Source organism: Anabas testudineus, chromosome 18, assembly GCF_900324465.2.
Source record: "Anabas testudineus chromosome 18, fAnaTes1.2, whole genome shotgun sequence".
NCBI classification, from domain to species: Eukaryota; Metazoa; Chordata; class Actinopteri; order Anabantiformes; family Anabantidae; genus Anabas; species Anabas testudineus.
In genome coordinates, this window is record NC_046627.1 from 15,614,416 (window position 1) to 15,636,783 (window position 22,368).

General features: G+C 40.3%; 1 protein-coding gene across 24 annotated transcripts in view; it reads right to left on the minus strand.

Moving 5' to 3' along the window:
• Positions 1 to 1,775: 1,775 nt before the first annotated feature.
• LOC113157074 (protein tyrosine phosphatase receptor type D) overlaps positions 1,776 to 22,368 on the minus strand; it is a 315,285-nt gene continuing 294,692 nt past the window's right edge. For 12 of the 24 annotated variants that reach the window (XM_026352333.1, XM_026352332.1, XM_026352331.1 and 9 more), the window contains 12 exons: positions 19,787 to 19,884; positions 17,758 to 17,881; positions 14,905 to 15,080; positions 13,104 to 13,223; positions 12,833 to 12,987; positions 8,382 to 8,667; positions 7,460 to 7,638; positions 7,138 to 7,264; positions 6,869 to 6,994; positions 5,822 to 5,976; positions 5,465 to 5,600; positions 1,776 to 5,138 (listed from right to left, as the gene is read on the minus strand). In XM_026352333.1, coding sequence (XP_026208118.1) covers positions 5,070 to 5,138; positions 5,465 to 5,600; positions 5,822 to 5,976; positions 6,869 to 6,994; positions 7,138 to 7,264; positions 7,460 to 7,638; positions 8,382 to 8,667; positions 12,833 to 12,987; positions 13,104 to 13,223; positions 14,905 to 15,080; positions 17,758 to 17,881; positions 19,787 to 19,884 — 1,751 coding nt within the window. In that variant the 3' untranslated portion in view covers positions 1,776 to 5,069. Of the gene's footprint in view, positions 5,139 to 5,464; positions 5,601 to 5,821; positions 5,977 to 6,868; positions 6,995 to 7,137; positions 7,265 to 7,459; positions 7,639 to 8,381; positions 8,668 to 12,832; positions 12,988 to 13,103; positions 13,224 to 14,904; positions 15,081 to 17,757; positions 17,882 to 19,786; positions 19,885 to 20,446; positions 20,489 to 22,368 lie in introns of all 24 variants that reach the window. The other 12 variants (XM_026352323.1, XM_026352322.1, XM_026352319.1 and 9 more) reach the window with 2 other exon arrangements.

Genomic DNA, 22,368 nt, shown 5'->3' on the forward strand with positions numbered 1-22,368 from the left:
CTCTCGCAATGTGTTGTTTGTTATATATATATATATATATATATATATATATATATATATATATATATATTTACTTTTCACTTTATCAGTTTCAGTTTTTCTGCCTCTTTCTCTTACCAATTCCACAGTGGTATGATCTCCTGTTATGGAGTTAAAGTTGGAAAAGCTTGTTATCCATCAAACTTTCCATAGAAAATCCAGAATTAATGTCTCTGCAGATCTGTGTCATACCTGAAAACATCTGTCATTTGTTTTCATGTGGGATGATGTTTTGGGAATTGGCTGCATATAGAGTTTTTTAAAATTTGGAAAATCGTCTCCAGGCAAGCAGTTATTGACTTTAAAAGTTCTTCCCAGCTGTCAAGCAATTTAATATTGTTTAAAAGAAGAAATATTTTTTTGTCCATTTTATCATTAACTGTCTTGCTTCGGGGTACTGGGCCTTCATCGTACTTTAGTAGATTTGTGCTGATTTCTTTCTTTATGGGATGCTGTCGGCAGTTTCCACATTGTAAATGATACATGCAAATGTTGTTTTAGTGACTAAACATATGAACGGTTGCATGGTTTTCTTGTGGGGAACAAAAAGTTCTAAATATTGTGTGTAGATTTGCTAACAGATCAAACTCTGTGAAGGTGCTGTAATGATAATGGTCTAAACTCAATCTACTGTAAACATATTATCCTTATTTCAATTGTTGATAACATCGGTTTGTCATGTAGAGGTTGTGCAGTAGCAGTTATGCGTCAGGATCTACACAGGATACATTCAAGTACTGTTAAGACTGTAGACAGATGAGTGCAAGTGAAACTCAATCTTTAATGTAGCATTTGTCCTGTGTAGATGTAACCTAATGTGCATCTGTCCCATCAGAAACATACTGAGACAAACATTTACACGTGGCTAATACCTTTAGTATAATAATATAATGCTATTCTCTATATATATCACTATATACAGATATACAGTTTTTGTGGTATATATATTTATATCATGTACTTTACCAGTGAAGACTGATCTGCTTTAATTTTTATTTCAACCAACATGCATCTGTTTTGAATGATAATTCTGTAATGACTAAAACTGTCATTTCCCTGTTTTCATCTGATGTGATATATTTTTGGCCATTCATTGTCATTTTACTTGTGGGTCCTGGTCTTACATGTCCTAATCTCATCGTTGTTAATTAACAAACACAACAGATGATAAGCAGAAACCAATAGATACGGAATGTGTCCTGTGCCTTTCCGCATAACTGTAGTATGGTTTTAATTTTGAGTTACAGTACCACATGACTGTGTCACTAGAGTGAACTCTGTTTAAAAAAAAAACAACAACATAAAAAAAAAGGCAGCTTTGAAAACATCACACTTCATCTGTCAAAGGTTCCCCTGATGATTCATTGTAGCTGACATCAGTGACAGAAAAGCCAGAGCGATGGAAATCTGTTCAAATACGGTGAGGCTCAATTTCCCATTTCATGAGAGAACAGTGGATAATACGTTGGACCCAGACCAGTACGGGGTAAAATAGCTTCATCAGTCTTTTCAAGTCAAAGTGAGGTGGAGGGAAACAAGTGAAACGCCGATGCATAACACTGACATTTTTTAATAGAATTCATTTATAACAAATGGAACTTGTGTCAGCAAAGAACTGATTTTCATACAGACTTCTTTCGCCACCAATGTAACCTAAGTAAGAAAATAAAAAGCACTCCTTTCATTCAGAAAAAGAAACAGTTTACGCTTACAACTAATCAGAGGTAATTGTATGATCTTTTTAACAAGCCTTTTTTTTTTTTTTTTTTTTTTTGTACAATTTCATTATTTAATTTTTCAGTCTATGCATCCAGACGAGAGATAGATAGAGCAGAGAACACAACGTTTATTTCTGTTGATGACACTCCAAGCTTGAATGGCAAAGCCACGAGAACAGATGGTTGGGGGGACAGATTTTTCTGAAGTTGTCTGCTGGAGTAACCATGGCATCAGAATGGATGCTCTTTTTCGCCACAAACTTTTTTTTTTTGTTGTTTTTTTTTTTTTTGTCTTTTTCAAGAGTTGATACCGTTTCTGTGTTATTTACATACACACAAAGTGAACGTTTAAGGAGATTTTTTTTTTTCTTTTATAGATGGGTTCAAGTAATATATTATTGGGTTTAGAATCAATAGGGCAGTGCATAGTACAAAGATAGAGAAAGTGCAAATCTTCCTACCAGGCCAGCTTGGGCCATTCTGCAATGTTTCACCATGCATGTGAAAAATCAATAAAAATAATAAAAAAAAAAAAAAAAGAGGAAAAACTGAGACGTGAAAATAAATATGTTCAGAGACTTGAATATAAAGTAACGTTAGCCACCATGAGGTTAAATAATAGCACTTTTATATCTCAAATTACGACAAAAGAAATCAGTTAAGCAGTCAACAAATAAAATAAAACACATAGCTGCTTGAGTTAACAAGGGAAAGAAAGCACCTGGAATGCACATCCACAAAGCCATCAAAGAAGGTACGGAGAACACTGCTCAACATAAGGACTGAAACATGACTGAACTAACCCACCAGTCTCTATGTGTTGTTTTATTTATTAAAAAACAAACAAACAAACAAAAAACAAGGGTACGGCACACTGTTCAGGATTGTCAGGATAACAGAACCATTATTTAGTTTGGATCTTTCTGTATCTGCTCTCTGTAGTGACACATGGTCTGCATTTCAAACCTAAGGCATGAAGAAGAAACCCTTCAGTGATGACCCGTGCAGTCTTTTTTTTCTTTTTTTTTTTTGCCAAATTTGTATTTTTGTTATAGCTTCATGAACCATTTTTAAAATATAAATATGCGGTACTTTACTATAGTCTGTCAATTTTGACCATCGTGACAATATATGAAAAGCTCATTAAATTCATGCTGGGCCTTGATGCATGCTGATGGACTATTACTTCATCTTGTTTAGTTCTGAGACCAGTATTCTGCAATGTCATCCCTGACTCTGTGTTTGAAAAATTGAAATATACAACAACTGTGTATTTTTGACTGTTTTCTGTAGAGGTCAGTGATATATAAAGTATTATTCTATTTCACTCAGCCACAATAAGGCCACTGAAAATGAAAAGTATGAGTACTGAAATGTTCTTATTTGCATATATAATCTCATCATGTGACAAATGAATACTAAAGGTAACTAAACTATACAATTACATTTACACTAAATGCCTAGATTACTCAAAGGATACATTAATATGTTAAATGAAACATTATAAAAAACAGGCGTAAATATAAGGCACTCTAAATGTAAAATGAAACAAAACAAAAAAAGTCATTACTGTCAAATGCTTTAAAGAACCACAAGACAGTGACGTCTTTGTACCTTGCCCTATTGTGTGGAGCGGTGAACGCGGCTGAGCCTCTAATTACAGACTGCGTGAGAGCTTGAAAAATGCACCAGTGATTCTTTAACTGGCACCTGACATTCCCACTCCCACACCTCACTTGTGGGGGGGAGGAGGAGGAGGAGGAGGGTGGAGGAGGGTGGAGGCGGGGGCGGACAACAATGTCATGAGTGAATAACATAGCCACATAAAACCCTATCTAAAAAACATACATATTTATTGCACAAGAAAAGATGCACTGAATCAGAATACAGTTTTGTCCTACTGATGTGCATTCCAGTGAAAAACCTCTTCATTTCCCCCATAGCACACAACTCGCAATTTGGAAGCTTTCATAGACAATCCATATAGTTCATATATTTTTTACTCATAAATGATGCACTTTATCATTATATTTAGAATGTTATATTTAAACTAATATATTTTGACATATATTTGGCAATCTCTCTATTTATATATGTATATATGTATATATGTATATATATATATATATATATTCGTATATCTTATCAAATCCATCAGGTTCTCGCTTATCATCATTCTAACATGGAAGAACTAAGATAATCGGTAGCAGCAACTTCATACTTTGCTCATCCCTGTTGATTCCACAAAGCCCCAGTTTATCATATGGGAGTAATTAAGTTATCATGTATGTGTTCATGGACAAAAAAAACCCAGAAAATTCAAGACCGAAAAAAAAAAAAAAAAACCCTTGAACAAAGTTCTGTTTTGGTAGTGTGAATTTAGTTTTGTGCACTACGTGCAACAAAATGAGGGCAGAATTGAAAATAAAGGCAAATTAAACAAACAAAAAAAAAAAGCTAAGAGATTCTCTGCAAAACAGCACATATGTCAGAACAGTTCTACAGCTTAAGAAAAAAAAGAAAACCTAAATTACGTAAATAGGTTTTATCACTTTTTTTTCATCCCCAAGTGATAAATTTGTGTAAAAAAAGGAAATTCACACAGTTCAAAAAAAGCACATCAGCTGTATAATAAAGTACTAAAAAACTAAATCAATAATTTTATTTATCTCATAGAACATTTTAACTGTACCCTCTCCCAAAATTTAGATGATGAAGATAGTGGCAGGAAAAGGAGTATTTATTCATTATTACTTTGAGTCTGTCCTGCTGTCGTGGACCAAGCATTGTCTTCTTTTTCGATGGGTTGTCTGTGTGTACTTGATTGTGAAACTGATTTTTTTTTTTCTTTACAATGTGCATTGAGTCTTTTTTTTTTTTTTCTTCCCCGCTATTCTGTGTGCCTCCAATGCTTCTCGTAATGGTTCATTATCACTGATGCATTTCTGACGATGTCATTATTGTTCGTTTACTTTTTAGTTGTGTCGGTTTCATTCAGTTTTCATGAGCCCCAAAGTAAATCCTTGAAGCAAAAGAAAAAAAAAAAAAAGGTAATCCCATATGATGCTTCAACAGTCAGGATTCGCTCGCCTTGTGTCAAAGCGAGATTTTATTGGGGTTAGGAAATACTTGGTCCTCCGGGAATCATCTTTTTCATTTTTTGACAAGTCATGTCGCACATCCAACACTTAATGAGTTGTTAGCAGGAGTTAAGGAGTACTTTCTCAAGCAGGAATTTATGGCTCAGAAGAGAGGCTCGCTGGGTTTTCTTTCCAAAGGGCCCTCTGCTTTTTTCCACCAATACTGGGTCTTTTACGTTGCATAGTGATCAAAGCTTCCCAGGTACTCCAAGCCAGCCCTGTAGCAGAACTGGTATTGATCCTGGAAACAAAGAAGAAACTACTTTAGCATGCACTGTCTTCTAGCAATCTTGATACCGAATTTATTGCACTGACTGAAACTTAAAGGAAATGCGAGCGGGCGATGTTAGACAATCTTTTCAAAAAGATAAAATGAAATGACAGTGGAGAGTGGACAAGAATCTAGATTGGTTCAGCTACTAAATTAATCATTTTCTTTAATATTTGCTTTAGTTTAGGTGTAGTTGAGTACACTGTCAACACAGTAACTGGTTCCATGTGTTAGAAAACCTAAGGTAGCTGCATTGCAACCACAGCTGTGGGAAAGAGAAAAGGGAAAAGTCTCACTTCTGTCTGCACCATAGCTGGTCTCTGTGTCCGTAACATTTTCACTGTCTGAAAGATGTCTACTACGCCCTCATATCTCATTCGTTCCAAGACGATGCTGAGGGTGATGAAAACTCCAGTTCTACCAACACCCGCGCTGTGTAAGAGAGATCAACATGGCACAAAAAAGAAAAGAGTCAACATCGATGCCTCAAACTCATATCCCAATATGCTACTTTAATGTTTATATATAGGATTTGTGTTGTAATGTCTGTGTTTTTAAGTATTTGCTGCCCAAAGGACATTTACATTACGGATTTTACTTTCACACCAAATGCAGCTGATCCAGACGGTGCATTGTACTAGTTTGTCACTTACCTACAGTGGACCGAGATAGGTCCATCTTGGCCGAACTGCTCTTTTGTTTTATGAACTTGGCCAATGAAATCAATGAAGCCCTCTCCTGATTTTGGCACTCCTTGTTCAGGCCAGTCCGTGAATTGAAACTGCCTTACTGTTCGTGACTGTCCATCCTGGAAAGACCGGAGGGAGGAAAAAGTGGGAAATGTAAACCTAACACTGAATCAATCACTCAGAAATGCAAACAAACTGGTAATGTTTAACTGAAGTCAGATTAAGAAGGTGAAATCTGGGGGCACACGTGTTAAGTTTAAAGCATCAGAGAAAATGTTTCGGATGCCTGTCATTTTACCTGAATGTATTAAACATGAACACTAAAGATGATAACTCCTTTGATGTGCTCCCCTCAACAGGGTGCTCGGAGAATCAACTTTGAGGATGTGCATTACTTAAGTGATATTGTATCCCCTTGATAAGGAAAGCAATCCCATTGACGAGACAGTGTAACATGCACTACAAAGGAGAAAGCCTGCACCATTTCTCTGTGTAAGCCTTTGATGGAATTAAAAACTCTGGCAGGTCAGAGCTGCCGGCATCACATTTGTTTTTACACACTGACATGTGTCATAATTACCACAAATATATATTTATGCTTATGTTACACTCAAGGCCATAGTTTGGTATAAACAAATATTTGACACACAGCCAGACTTTTGAGCAAATGACTGCTGCAGTGCTAAATCCAGCTAGTGTTCAGCATCCAGCAAATTCACCAGTGTCACTGAGTCCTTTCTTCTTGCTAAATAAAATCACGTGGTTAAGAAACACTATACTCAAGGATAACCACAGTATATGACTCAAATTTAGATGGCGGTGTTGAAACTGGTGAACTTCTGGTGATTCATCAAATGCCCCTTGTGACCCTTGGGTAGGTCAAAACCCAGACTTGGGAAAAACAATTCTACTACGACAGTCTGCAAGCGATAGCACTGAATTTAGAGTTTTCTTCCCATGATGTCAAATTATAATCTTTAAACGATGTTCTGTGAAACAATATCTACTTACCCTGGCGTCAGTCACTTTGAATTCCCTCAGGATATACTGGGGCATGTTATACTCGGCCATGGGGTCCACTACGAAGTATTGGTATCTGGCCGACCTCTCTGCTGGCCAGTACTGGTGGCATTTTTCCTGGAGGAGTGAAAAAATGTATGAGCCGCAGTTTTCCCTTCATACCGTAGCACATCATACACGGGGTGCATTTTGTAAAATCCCAGAATGAAACATAGAATACATACTGTATCTACTAATATTGTATGGAGGCGTATGCATACCCTGCCCATTTCTCTTAGTTTGGTGAGCATTACGACAATGGTAGAGTTGTGCTCCCAGAGCATTCTCCAGAAATCCTCTGTAGTCTCTGCCAGTGGTCCCTGTGTGGCAATATAGGCTTTCTGTTGCCTGTGGGAATGTATAGACATACATAATGAAAAAGTGTTGATATCAGCATGGAACAACGTTTGGGAAGGTCATTGTTATTGGTTAGAAGATACAATATTCACACTATAAGAGTCCTATTTACAATGAGTGATGTAAAAGTGGCATAATATGCTGAATATGTGCTGTTATGTGTTAGACTATGGCTAAACTACTCACCTGTACCCATCAATGAAACTGGCATTGATGTAGTCAGAGCCCTCAACTCCTCGAATGGGCTGTAGACACACTCGCGTGGACTCGTATGGCATTATGTTAACAAGGCGGTTCTTGAACTTGTTGCAGGGTAGATTGGCACTGATGAATCGCGACGTATGGGCTTTAGTATTAGCCAAACGCTGCATGGGAGAAAGAGAAACGGGGATGTCTTTGAGGATACTGGGCCATTTGAAGTACATAAATAGCATCTAAGTGATTACTATTAAGGCATGTTATGGGATACAGCAGCAATGCGAACATTAAAGTAAAGTTATGTTATGATAAAAAGACAGAGGAGGGGCTACTCAAGCAAGCCTTTAGTGGACAGAAGTGCAGTGTAATCTATCTTGTTTATCATCTCTTAAGTAGAATCAGCATCCATCACAGAGCACAGACCAAGAAAGTAGGGGTGTATTGAGCAAGTCAACACCATGTATACAGCAACACCGCAACAGACTGGATAAGGTTGGTTGAACCTCTCATTGCAAATGCAGCATGTACTTCTCTGGTCTCTGTAGCAAGCTGTGCTGTGGTGGGGAAAACTTGTTTTTGGTGTTTTCATATAAACCAAGAACAGGGAGCTATGCGCGGGGAAAACCAGAGGGGAAAGAGAGGGGATTTCTTTTACACAAGCAAGTCAACTAACAGGAATAAAAAGGAAACCGCAGGCCCCATGCTGTCTAATGGGCCTAATGGGAACTGGAAAAGAGTTTAGCAGTTGTTCTGAGTGTTGCAAATCAGTGACACTGGGGCGCACATGTGGCTTGAATGGGTGCAAATGGGACGCCTTCAATGTCTTACATGGCTACATATTCCAGTTGTTGCCGTAAAGCACATCGTGTGGTTGGTGATATTGAAATTTTTCTTTCCAAACAACTTCTACCTTGAACTCCAGTTCCATGCCAGTGACATTCTCTCCACCCTCTATTTGCGTCAGTTTCTGGATGTAGGCGTATAGGTTTCTGGCGGGCACTTCGGTGGTGCCGCAGTTGACGGCCTCCTGGAGTGCGTCGTGTATGAAGACGTACTGGTCCTCCGTCTGCACCATGTAGTTGCGCTGGGCACGCATTAATGTTACATGTCCGTAGATGTCCACAGTCTTCTCGTGCTTGATACGTTCCAGCATGGCATCAATCACGATGAAGCATCCTGTGCGTCCCACCCCAGCACTGTAGTAACAAGCAGAAGGAAAACATATTATTGCATTTTTCTCAATTATAGGGCCATTATGTAACTAAAAGCTATGTACAAAGGTCCCCAATTTGACATGCATAAGAATCTTTGTCATACTGTAATCGTCCAGTTGATGGAGACGAGACTTTTCTTAACCTGTACTGGGACCTAAAGAGCTCTCCTTCTTCCAGTGTTGAGACCAAAAGGTAAACTCTCTGTGCCAAGTTTGTCACTGTAGGATGGACCATTTGGCTCGGAGTGTAATTAAATATGAAGTGGCACTGTGTGGAGAGGAGGGCTTGGCAGTCACAGCCTTGAGCGGCTCACTGCTGGCTTTGCAATCTAGTCTCTCCCCTCTGGACCCCACCTGTGCTCTTCAACCCATTAGGACTAATCACTTATGCGACAGCAACATTTAACCTTTATCTCACAGTCCTGAAAAGTGCCACTACACCGAATGTGCACACAAACGCGCGCATGCAGTTGCAATGTTTGAGAGTAGGCTTTTGTGAAGCCTTTGTTAATGTGCCAGTAAACTTCGGAGAAGTGCAGCTGACTTCAGTTAATACAATTAGATTGGCACCGTGCATGTAAATAGCATAAGAGCTTTAGAGGAGGCACTGAAAGGCAGATCTCTTCATTAAGACTCACATCTGCCATTTTTTTCTTCAAATTAGTTTGTAAAACCGCTATGGGAAGAAAAAAAAAGCATCCGACAAAGAGCGGGGATGTTTTACTGTTTCTCGTTGACCTCTCGTTAAAACATGCTGCATTAACGTAGCTCCCTTTTACAGATCGCTGACAATTTCAAAATGCTCAGTGCAATACATTACATGTTGTACTAGCGCATGCCCGAGCACCAAAGATGTCTTCTGATAACAATTTATTTACTGTAAGGTGACAAGGTGGCGTTAAATCTTGTTCATTAGCTTTCTTCCAACCTCCCCGCGAAGTACAGCATTGACAAGTCCTTGCACTTGGCACTCCAAAGTAAATAGGTTATTCAATCCATTAAGCTGACATGCCCATGAGGTGTGAGCCATGCTCTCCTCCTCCTGATGGAGCATTTGTTTTTCATTTGCTCAGAGGAACAACGGAAGGGTTGAGACGGAAATCTCAAGAGGGGAGTAAAGTTAGTCCCTGGAGGCCAAGTCTGGTTAATGTGCCATGCTGCAGTGCGAACTGTGCTGCGAGTGGAATAAAGACACGTATGGGAGTCATTGGCTTTAACAAATGAAATGATGATCACTTTCAAAATGGCTGACACTGGCTGAATGAGACTGAGCTCCTTTTTTTTTTTTTGACAAAACTCTTCGCCGCTCTGGGGGGATTGCAAAATGTGCCTGTGAGTGAAAGAGAGAATCAGGCTGCAAAGAAATGTGAAAGTGTCTTGAGATGTTTGAGGAATGAATCACTTCCAGGTCTGAGAACACCTCAGCCCTTGGGCAGGGTGTTGGGTGTGTGTGTGTGGGGGGGGGGGTTGCAGAAAGTAGAAGCGATTTCTCCGGTTACCCCAGCTGTTTCCAATCTCAAAACATTTTACAGTTCAGACATGAATGTGGGAGAGTGATGACCTGCGAGAGAGTAAGTGACAGAGTGACAGCGCTGAGGCAGAGAGACTGAGACAGAGGAAGATGAGGAATGGGGGAGAGAGGTGAGGGAGGGAGGGGAGGGAGGTGGAAATGTCTGACTTATCTTGACGCTGTGCAGTCCTCAAGCTACTTTTCTAAATGACTGAGCTGTAGGAATGTATATAAAGTACAATTTGTCCTAAATGTAAGATTAGGAATGGTATGAACAGGTGTAATATTCCTTTACTGACAATTGATGGTGTGTGTGTGTGTTGAGGTTGGCGTGGTGCAGAAAACCGTTACAAACCGTACATTTGGCAGTTGAAGGGGAGCTTGTGGACTGACTGCACTAAATGACCTGACACCGCCTTCTCAGCCAGTCAGGACCAGCTGCTTTGGACGTCGACACACATTAAGTGTTAGACTAATATGCTTTCCACAAGGTTTGGGAATAAGGGCTGGGACAGAGAGAGAGAGCGAGAGTGTGCAGCGTAAAATACAGCCGCAACGACTTCTGAGAAGATAAAGCGCGAGCAGCCGCGAAAAGCAATTACATACGTATTGTTACCGAATCTTTTTGCTGTCAGCTAAACGTCACCACTTCTCTTCTCATGCCTGTTGAACACTCGCACGCGCCGTACATTTAAACTCTACGGGACCACGGCACGGCTGCTAATGGCGTCAATAATAATTGAGGTCCTTTGTGTGTATGAGTACTGTTTTCCGAATGTGAAAAGTAAACAAACAAAAAGGGAAAAAGCCATTCATTTCAAACTTGAATTTGTGGAGTTTTGCTCTTTTAAACCAGCTTCGTGAGTTTGGCCACTTTCCCTCACAAACCACTGGAGACCGCTGACCTTTGTTTCATTCTTGCCCACTGTGACATGCTAACAATGGGACTATTTCTGCTTCATGCAACTACGGCTTGATGCCAGAGGCGCGCTCCCAAGTGGTTCTTTTCCTTGCCCGTGTTTTTAATTTTTCCACCAGGGATGTACTGTATTCCCCACTGTATAACTGTGTATAAGGGTTTTTGGAGAAAGTGGAAAAGTATTTTTTGCTCTGACCACCTGTTGTAGTTGTAGTAGTGACCACATCCAGCTGTAGTGCAGCATAGTATAGTTCAATGTACTAGGAAGTACTACGTTTCCTTGTGGCCTCTTCTGTGACCCCACAATGACTGAGTAGCTGGAGGAGCAAAGCAGTCCCTGACAAATCCTTCTTATAACTTCAGGCCTGTGTGACACGTTTAACACTGGGAATATATAATGCGTAATGTAACATGAACTTATTAGACGTAGATCTACAGCTTAAGTCTGAGTAAGAGATGGCTCATGACAAATGTTTACATCTCATGAAACCCCATATGTTTAACCTATCTTCACCTCGTATACCATTTCTACAAGAAACATTTGATTTATTCGCATAAATTCACACACATACATAAACTTCAGTAATTAATCACGCACTCAAGAGACTGCACCACGCCGTTAATCGTGGGCAGCAATAATCTTGGCTTCTATTCAGGTTTGTTGTGTGTGCATAAACAACGTCCGAAAAGTAAAAACCCAACTCTATTTTCGACATTGCACAGAAATAACCTCGCTTACATTATATCTCTGCTTAATTGCGAAGCACTTTTTAACATTATTTTGTAAGTATGTGCATTTAAAAAAAAAAAAAAAAAAAAGGGCTCTATTTAAAATTGTGCCTCTTAAAGGATTTTGTGCTTGGAAATGACTACATCTGATAGGGAGCCAGAGGAATTAAAAACTCCCATCTGCAGAGTGACATTAATTCCTGCATTCTGCTTCATTGTAAAAAGTCCGGATTTTCAATTTGAAGTGATTCAGCAACCGGCTATAATTAACTTCAGCATGTGGTAATTCTAATTCTTCACTAATCCCTTTTCCCTTTTTGTCACTTTCTGACACAAGTTTATATCTGTTATGTTCACTATCACAGTTTCTTCATTTATTATTTTTTTTATTGACTCTTCCCTCCCACATCCGCTCACTTGTGCACGGCCTCTGATGTTTCCCTGAGTTGAAATGAGCCAAAAAGTCTGTGTTGTATCCTCCACTTATCTCGCTGGGGCAAGTGAAGTTGGCGTGAAAGTGAAAAGTTATTTGTTTCAGATGCAATAACCCAAAGGATAAGTTTAGGCCCTTGCGGGCTGCTGTTGTACAATCTCAGTGGTGTAGCATAAGATGACAGGTCTCTGTGTGTGTTTGTGCATCAGTATGTAGGTGGTGATGTTCAGGTTTGCTGGGGGCAGTGACACTAGTACACTTTGTGTTGTGATGTTGAGAACACCTTAAGATTTAAGTGTCTTTTGTGAAAGCCAGTGGGATGATTTGTTTGGGATACAGTGGGCCAGTTTGCTTGCTATCGCGTGCTCTCGTTTTAACCAACAGCTTTTCTTCTGCTTTTATAAAACCTTCATCTGTACACAAATGACTCGCAGTACATATAAACCTTTAAATAACCATAGATGGATTGCGTCTTATCTATTCCTATATTCACTGCAAAGCGAAGGAAATCGGTTTCTTGTTTTTATATATTGTGGTAAAACCCTTTTATTTCTCACCTGCAGTGCACCACCATGGGCCCCGCGTCTGGAGGATTGCAAGCTTTCACCCGTCTCAAGAAAGCCAAGAACGGAGTAGGGTGCTCTGGTACCCCGTGATCTGGCCAGGCCGTGAACTGGAACTGCCTCACCTCTCTTTTCTCACTGGAGCCATTCTGAATATGGACGTAGAGAAAGGTTAGTAACCCCAACACCTCACCTCCACCACTAAGTGTGGTGTCTACCACTAAAATAAAAAAAAAAAAACACATCCAAACTGATCATTACTTACTTTAAAAAGTGCAAATGTCCTGACACAGTACGTGGCCAGCTCGACTGTGTCTAGCAGTGTCACTTGAATGAGACCGTAGGTTTCTGTCCCTCTTGTGGGCCAGTACTGGTCACATTTCACCTGCAATAGACAAAAATATAACTCTAGACAATGGCTGGATATCAATATATGTATTCTTTCTCCCTTATCATTAAAACAAATTAGTCTGGACTTAAACTTTCATCTATTTACGGAGTACAAATGATCTTCTTATTGATGGCCTGCTGCACATACACACAGTTATCCAAGTCAAATAAAGATTGAATAAACGCACAAAATCTCCCCATTCCTGCTGACTGGCTTTGATTTGACCAATCAATGAAATGGCACGAGATGTTTGTATAGAGCCGACGGTGCTATTAATTGTACTGACATACTCTATAATTGCAAAAAGTAACCACAGTTTCCAATCATATTAGCTCCTGAGCTTTATTGCTATTCGAGTGTGGAGCTTTGTTTCTCAGTGAATGGCCAATAAAACACTGTTCCATTATAGCGTTACTGCTTAGCTGACAAAGCGAAGCGCTAACGGTGTTGGTGGGGTAGGAAATAACAGGGTTCCAATTCAATTGTTTGTGTTCATATTGTCCATTAGAATTGATGCAGCTTTAGCAGTATGTTGAACACTATAGAAATGTCAGCACGCTCATCAACAAATGCCGTTGCCTGATGCTCTATGAATGTTGAACAGCATGACAACTGGACACAAGTAGAATATGTTTCACTAATTTCATTTCCAAAACAGCCATTGTAACATTGACACGATGTTACAATCGAACAATGAAGGGAATGTGACACCAAATACAAAAAAATTGAAATGATTCATAATGGGATTTACTTGAAAATAGTAAAGCTTTAGATATGCAAAGCATACAAAGACTACTTGAGTGGTTCCCAGCAAATGATTGATTTAATATGAGGCTGTAGCAACAAAAGCATATTATGTGCTGCATATGTCATACGACATAATGGTGGGATCAGGCTGGGGGATGTGTCACGGGAAGCCTTTATGGCAGAGCCAAGAGGCAACTTTACTGTGCATCACAAAGTATCCTTGGAGAAAAACAAACATGTGGGAGCATGAACAAGATCTCTCTGAAGAACCGCGCGTTTTTCCGAGTCAAAAGAGCGTTTATTTGCTTTGCAGATTGTGAGGATACTGAATGAAACTTTCTGTCTGGATTGAGTCAGCACCCCTGTTAACACTATGCCAAGCTCTTAGAAAATGAAAAGAAGTGTGAAGGTCAGTAGCTTATGAAGTCCACGCAAGCTTTCATGTGCTCAGTCACACCCTGCAAGATGTGCCAGAGAGAGCCAGAGAGAGAGAGAGAGGGGGAGAGAGAGGAATGCCTTTTGACCATGTCAACCTTAAAAGAGTGGTGACTGCACACAGCTGGGCTTTTTATCACTGATTGTAATCCAGTGCCTTCAGCAGTGCTGGGCTAATGAAGTAAGCCACTAATCAGTCATGACTAAACAACAGCAGAGTGTGTTGTTGTACAGAGAGGATTGAGGATATCAGTGGGCAACAGAAGCCAGCGTGACTTCTCTAGAATAAATATGAAGGCATCTAGGGCGGGCTAGAGTAAAACATGCTGTATACAAATTAAAAACAAAAAAAAAAAGAGAGAGAGAGAGAGAGATAAGGGGCGGCATTGGTGTCCAGCTGATTGTGTCACTAATAAAGGTGGAAGAAGGATTAGGTTATGTTTCCAGGTAAGAGAAAGGTCTAAGGACCAGTACCAGTCTTTCTGTCTCTTACCCTTGATCTCTCCTCCAGTTTGGTCATCATGACGATAATGGCACTCCTTTGCTCCCAGATCATCCTCCAGAATTCGCCGAACGTCTCTGGCAGAGCTCCCTGGGTGGCAATGTAAGCATTTTGCTTTCTGTAACCGTCTATATAGTTGGCGTTGATGTAGTCGCTTCCAGGGATACCTAAAAAGAGACGCGGCGTGTGAGTGATGGTGGGAATTTGTCAGAGAAAGTGATATCTTAAATATAATTAACCTTTTTTTTTTGAGGGGTGGAGAAAGATTTTGGCCCACACAGGGTTCAGACTTGTTATGCTGAATTTATGTGTTTACTAAAATTCAGTCTGGTAAGCCAGCATTCTCCTTAAGTATTAAATAGGGAAAAAAAAAAACCCTCACCACATTTGGAATCAGTGTAACAGTCCACGGGGATTTGTATTTACTATCAACGAGACATTTAAATCCTCAGTTTTTGTGTCCCTCTTCCCTATCTGCAACTGACTTACAGATAAAACTCCATCTGTAAATGTCAATCACCTCACATGGAGGAAAACAAGCCAACGAAAAACTAGCAAAACAATTTTTTCCCCTCCCTTTCTTTCCTCACCCCTTATTTCCTTTGCTTATATTAAATGAAAGGCACAGGAGCCTTTTTTCGAATCCCGGGGAAAGAGACAGCTGACAGCTAGTCAATGCTTTAGGACTGGCAGTTTAGGGGCTCCGTGCACACATGGTCGACCAAGATAAGTCTCATCTGCATGGACGCCACGTCTCAGAGAATCCCCTCTCTCCAACTGCCTCCCTCCTCCTCCCTCCCTTCTCCCAGACTGTCTTTTACTCCCAGGTAACTTATTCAACAGTAAAAAAAAAGCAAAGAAAATGGAATATAAACACATTTAAAATCCCACCCACATCATTTTTTTTTTCTCTACTGCCCCTCGCCTTCTCTTTTTCGCTGCTGAAGTTGTCCACACAGCCGGGCGGCTCTACATTGCTGTGATGGACACGGGATAAATACAATTAAGCCCAGTGCATTTTCGAATTGAAACGAAAAAGCAAAAAGAGACATTACTGGGGGTTTAATGAGAATGAGGCGAGTTGTTTAATGCACATTAGCAAATGGATTTTGGCTTTATGCTTTCTGTCACTCAGGATTTGTAGAAATTGTAGCATTTTCCGCAACAGTATGTGTATTATAAGAAATAAACAATTAAAGGAGTGTTGCACGGTACTCAGTTCTCTTAAAGCAAAGAATCTCAGGGGAATTACAGTAAGATTTTAGGGCACAGCGTTGTAAGGATGTTTCTTTGTAGTATTTATAATTTAATTTCATACAGTGTGCATTTTCTCAAATTGCTCCACTCTTACAGAACAGATTTATAAAGATGTCGCACTACTTTCTATTTTTTTTTTTTTTTTACACCAACCATCTTGTTGGTGCGTCGCTCATGCGTTCGAATAAGAACAGGCTTGTGCCGGCTTCCACAAGAATTTGTTCAGTGCTCCATAAATAAGATTGATACAAGCTATTTATTGAAAACAGATTTTACAGTAATCATCGAATTAGGAAGTGTGTGATCGAGCCAAACGAAGAGCAGACAAACTTTTAGGCATTAACTTAACTTTGCCGGTTTAATTCTGCAAAGCATATGTTCTGTATGATCAGGCAACTTGGCAAAGAGGTGCCTCATCAGTGAGCAACAGTGGAGCGAAATCAGCAATGTCACAACAATTAAAGTCTGCTCGCTGCTCTCAAGCTTCCAAGCATCAGAAAAGCATGTATTCGAAAAAAAAAAAGGGCTCTGCCTATCCATCCCCACATCTGTAAACCGTGGAAGTAGCTGTCTTCAAATTCTGATGTCAAATCCCAAATCCCTTTTTATTCAAAGAACTCCAAATAAACAATAGATGCATTGCTTGCCAAAAGGCTTTGTTTAAGCTTGAGAAGGAAAAGAGGAAGTCCCTCATGTCCCCCTGGCTGAGAGCTACTCACTTGCTACAGCACAAAGGCTCCAATGTGTTTGTGCAGATGCGTTTATATGTCTGGCTAATGGAGTTCCATCAACACTCAAGCTGTGTGCCGTTTCTGAGAGTGTGCAAAAAGGGGCTCTCTAAGTCTTTATCTATCTGTTTTTGTCACATTCGCCACTTACTGCTTTATTTTTTCCCCTGCACTCTCCATAGGAGCAGCTCAATGGATATGCTTAATTAATAGCTTTGTGTGTATGTGGAGTTGTGGTTAATCCAATAAACCGGCGAAGGAGCCAGCACTTAACTAGCCATTTCAAAATGGCCTTTTGTTATTTAGAGCTGAACTGTACAGTGCAGCACGTCGTAAAGTTGCCAAACACGGCAGCTGATCAAGTCATTGTCTGTGATGTTGCTCTCATGTTCAGAGAACTGTAGTCGCTTTTTGAGAGACTTGTCCATGTAATGCTCTTAGGGGATAATTGTGTTTGTATGTGTATTTTCTTTTTAACAAATGTATACCACTAGAAATCATTTTGCCCCAGTAACAGTTGCATCATATAAAACATAAGTGAGAGGCAGAGTCACCTAACATGAAGTTGAAGGAACAGATGCTGGTAAAACTTACTGGCATCGTTCATTGTAGGTGAGTGTTAAGTCTGTTTTCAGAGCTTGACTCAGCATTTTAAAGAAGGTTTGCCTTTTTTTTTTTTTTTAAATACTTGTTTCTTTGCAAGCACCTGAGGCATGAAATTAAATAAGTAGTCTAACATGCTTGAGTAGGGATATATTTTTAAAGTAGTCAGGTCTTAATATGGTGGTACTGGCCTTCTGTAACATGAATATTTGGGGAATGGGAGGAGGAGGGTGGGAAGTACCAACGGGCGGCTTACCGTCGATGGCGGAGAGCAAGACTCTGGAGTGGTCGTAGGCAATCACGTTAGCATATCTGTTCTTTGGTTTGTTGACCTCCAGGTTAGAGTGCTCCCATGTGAATTGCTGGCCAGGGTCAATGGACTGTAAGAGAAGAAAATGTTTCATTATCACAAATTCAGTAATTGGAGCATTTTTTACAGCTTATAACCAAAATTGAATTCACCTATATCTTTTACTAAAATCTGACTTTAATCACAGCCTAAATTAATTAATTTAAATTGTTTGCATCATCCTGAAACTGGGCGTACAAAGTCAAGAATAGCTTTATCTCGAGGTCACATGATGTCAAATTGACGATAGACCATTTAAATCTGAATATTCTCACTAACAGAATAAAGAAAAACAAATTCACACAAAATGATGGCATAAACCTAAAACACGTAATTAAGTGTCTCATCTTTGTCAAACAAATCGGGACTTCACTTGCACATTTGTCATCAACGATATTAAAATAAACACTATTAAATGTAGTTTTTTACTTTGGTTTTGAGCATATGTACATATGTTTTTTGGTTTGTCTATATGTATATTGTAGTACACATACATAATTAGATTTACAAAGAAGGTCCATCTGAACTGGTCCCAAAGGAAAAGCTTGTTGCCTTTGCTCATTTGATTAGTGGGACTTTATGGCACATACTCGAACGCCACACACGAGACTAGTTTAACAGAAGTTGCTGCCCAGCTCCGTCAGCTTTGCAAGGCACAGTCTGATAACTGTCCCTTATCACCAATAAATGAACTATAAAATATAATATCACAAAGGGAAAATACAAGACATGAAAGATTGCATCCTATTGCATATTACTGGGAAAATATTGTGCCTGCTTCTTTAATGACCACAGAGCACTTTTAAAAGTTATTTTTTTGATTAATATCAGCCACAACTTGCCACTGACCTTTCCTGTTTACGAGATGTATTTCTACATTGTAATGCATGAGAATTATCTTTATTTCTGTGCCAAATTGTAGATTGCTCCTATGGCAGTGGAAGAAAATACATTAAGAGGTCTTTAAGAGCACATACGCTGAATGCGAATGCAACAATGTAGTTCGGCACTGACTTCTTTATCTGTACAAATCACTTAAAGCAGCCAAACAATATATATAAAAACAAGTTGAAACAGTGGGCTGCAACATTTCTCACAATGAAAAATCTGTATTCCATTGTGCTCGCAAAAATTGCTTTCCACTGCTCTCAAATAAGCTCTATGAAATTGGAATTCAGTGTACTTAAGCCGCAGTAATGATTGGGCAGCTTGGCGGGCAACCATATGGTGACCTCACTGGTTCTGGAGCCATTGCAGGCCCCACAGAAGAAGGGTGGTTGTTCCTATGTCATACAGTGCCCCTAAAAAAGACCTCTTGCAGGCATAGGTTTTCAAGGTCCATCATTGTTCAGTTTAACTAAAAAGGCCATGCCAGTTTGAAGGACTTTGCATTGTCTGTCTACTGTCAACAGGGTTTTTTTTTTCCCAGTTTGCTGCAGCTGTCTCAGTGCTATTTTTTCCACTGGGTTAGTCATATAGGTCTTTTTCACAGCAGATATTTTTGACTTGTCATAGCAGGAAAATCATTGATGTTACTAATAGCATTAATGATGGCCCGCTTTCCATTCAAGAATCACAGTAGGTCGTGTCAGTGAGCCAGCAGGCACAACAGCAGGGCACAAGCCATTATTTGTGTTATTAATTACACCTGTTTGTTTGCTGCTGTGATATGACAAAAATTCTCCCAGGGAAAAAATGCTGGCCTATTTTAAATGTCTGTGTTAGTCTGGTGACGATTTTTCTTCAGGAAACCGGTTCCTAACCCCCATTTTGGGCACCTATCCACCAAATGCAGCTGACAGACATGCTTAAACTGTTGTGTGGTTGGCGTGGGTATACAACGGTATGATTAAGGCTTCCAAGACAAAAAAAAAAAATCATCACCACCACTCTTAATATTAACCCAATTTGACACTGAGATGATTCTGACACTTGCCTCATATTCCTGTGAAAACTTGAGGTTATCGTTGGCTTTCAGGCGCTCCTGATGATCTGCCAGGTCCAGGATCGGGATTGGAGGGTGGCTTGCCATACCTGTCAATGAGACGGACTAGAGATCAGTAACTGGTCTTGTAGGCGGGAATCACCCAAACACAAGCCAACAGTGAATCATTAGATAAGCAGCATGTGTATTTATCAGGAGGAATGGAAGAGTGGATTCTTGTTAGGCTAGTTTGTTCACTCAAAGCAGTGGCCATGCTCATAAAGAGAATATGGACACAGAAGCCAATGAGAAGTCATCGAGCACACTTGCCCCACTGGGACTCTCCCTATTGAGAGAGAAGAGAGTTATTCACACAGAAAGCCGCGATGGGTCGTTAGCATGGAAGTAAGACACAGATACAAGCAACCATCCCCAAAAAAGAAACGAAAAGACGTTGAGAATGTTAGGCCAGATGTTTTGACATCTGCTTTGAGTGATGACATGTTTTCAGGCTGTCATTTCAAACTCCGCCTCCTGTGATGACACAGCATTGACACCAGATGGATTAGATGGGAATACAAGACTAGGCAGGAAAACGAATGAAACGAAGGGAATTAAGGCTAAGAAACGAAAAAACAAATCATGTCAAGTGCATAATCGAGAACAACTAACTTGACAAATGGAGGTTACTGGGGTGACTGGACGCACCTGAACCTGTGGAGGAAACGGCGGTGTAATTAAATACAGAGCAATGTGATGGCTATTTTCTTCACAAACAAAGGGTAGAAATTGAAACATGACAAGGAGTACTTGAATGATTATGTGTATTCTAAATGGGACATTCATTAGTAACACAGTCTAAATTATCATGCTAGAAGCTGGGCTAGGCCACGTTGCTTATTTCATAGAAATAAGAGAGCGCGCAGGAAAATACAATCCTAGCAGCACAAACCAAAGTCGAGCAACCGCAGGATATTGTTTGACATTCGTTTTAACCTGTGCATGCTGACGAGGTGAAATACTGCTTACATAGTCTGCAGCATGAAGTGTCAGCCTGCAGTTAAGTTCACTTGACTTTGACAATATAGAATTGACATTGTCGAATATGAGTGGTAGCTGATTTATACAGTGTGTGTCATCGGCGCATTTCAGAGCTCACATGTAGAGGAAGGATAAAAAGCAGAGAGTTCCAACAACGCCGATGTTCACCAAGACATCTTTGCAGTCAAACCTGTAGCCAAAAGTGACCTAAGTACTCAGGTGCTATTTTGACCCACCAGCTGGCTGATGGTCACCCTCTCCAACACTGGGGTGATGTTTCATTTTGGTTGCAGCCCACAAGTGCACAAGTGGGCATTAGCTAATTGAAGCTGTGCCTCGTTTTCCCACCCACTCTCACATCTCTCTGAAAGACAGCAAAGGGTGTTTCTATTGCAGCCTGCTACTTAAAATCCATTTCCGCCACTGGGGGACAATGAAAGTACCATTTCCAACACACTGTCACTCTAACATCAAGCATCCTTAAGATGAAAATGTCCATTGAGGGGTAAAGAGTTGAAAGGAAAGGGTAGATAGAGTAGGGCGGAGAGGTGGTCTAATGTAGAAGCGCTTCAGGACTTGACAGAAATTGGTCACATGGTAGGAACAAAATGTTGGGTTCTTTCTGTGCAGCGAGGGAGCCAAGAAAGAAATGGCTTGAGAGGTATGTGAAGTAGTAAGAGGATGGTTGAGATCACTCTGAGCCAAAAGGGAAAAAACACCCCTCTACCAGGATGAAACGGGCAGTAATGGTCCTAACATTACTGAAGAGCTTTCATAAATATGCATAATCTTTTTTTTCCAAAATGAGCCTGCAGGGGTAATTCATCCTCCTTTCATACTAGCTGACCTGAAAAATATTGCTTTGATATTACAATACTATTGGCAGACTCTGAACACCTGTCCCAAAGCAGTTGGTGCCAGAGGAACTCAAACAGCAGTTAAAGTGTGTCTCTCTCGGTCGGGACGGGTGCAGAGATGCATATCGTCTTTCCAGGTGATAAATGGACTGTGACTCCCGTCGGCCCCCCCCCCCAAGGCAAGAGACGATCACACGACTGAGCTAAGGCACGACTACTGACCACCACTTACCTCTGCGTTAAAGGTCAGAGCAAGTAAACACTAATGTTTACAGCCTGTCACCGTTGGCTCGAGTACAGTGTGAAACGCAGAGCCTCGCGACATAATGTATTTCCCTCACCTTCACCAAACCACCTAAGCAGGACTTTGCTCTTCTAAATAAGCACGACAGCTCTTAATGACCTGGACGACTCGAGTGCAGAGGAAGATGACAGCTGCCATGAAGCTGTCAAGCTTGCGCTTTCGCCTATTCTTTTTTGACCCGAGAGACGTCTCCAGGGACGACACTGTCAGCTTTGACCCTCTGCACCTACTCTAAACACCTGTCCACTGTCTTCCTACAAAAGGCTCACTTGTTTAGTGCCAGAGTTTCAGCAAATGAGAGAGAGACCTTTGAGGAAATTCCTGTATTAGGTTGAATAAAGAAACCATAGCATGTTTAGGTGTCAGCTCACAGTGCTTGGCATATACTGTAC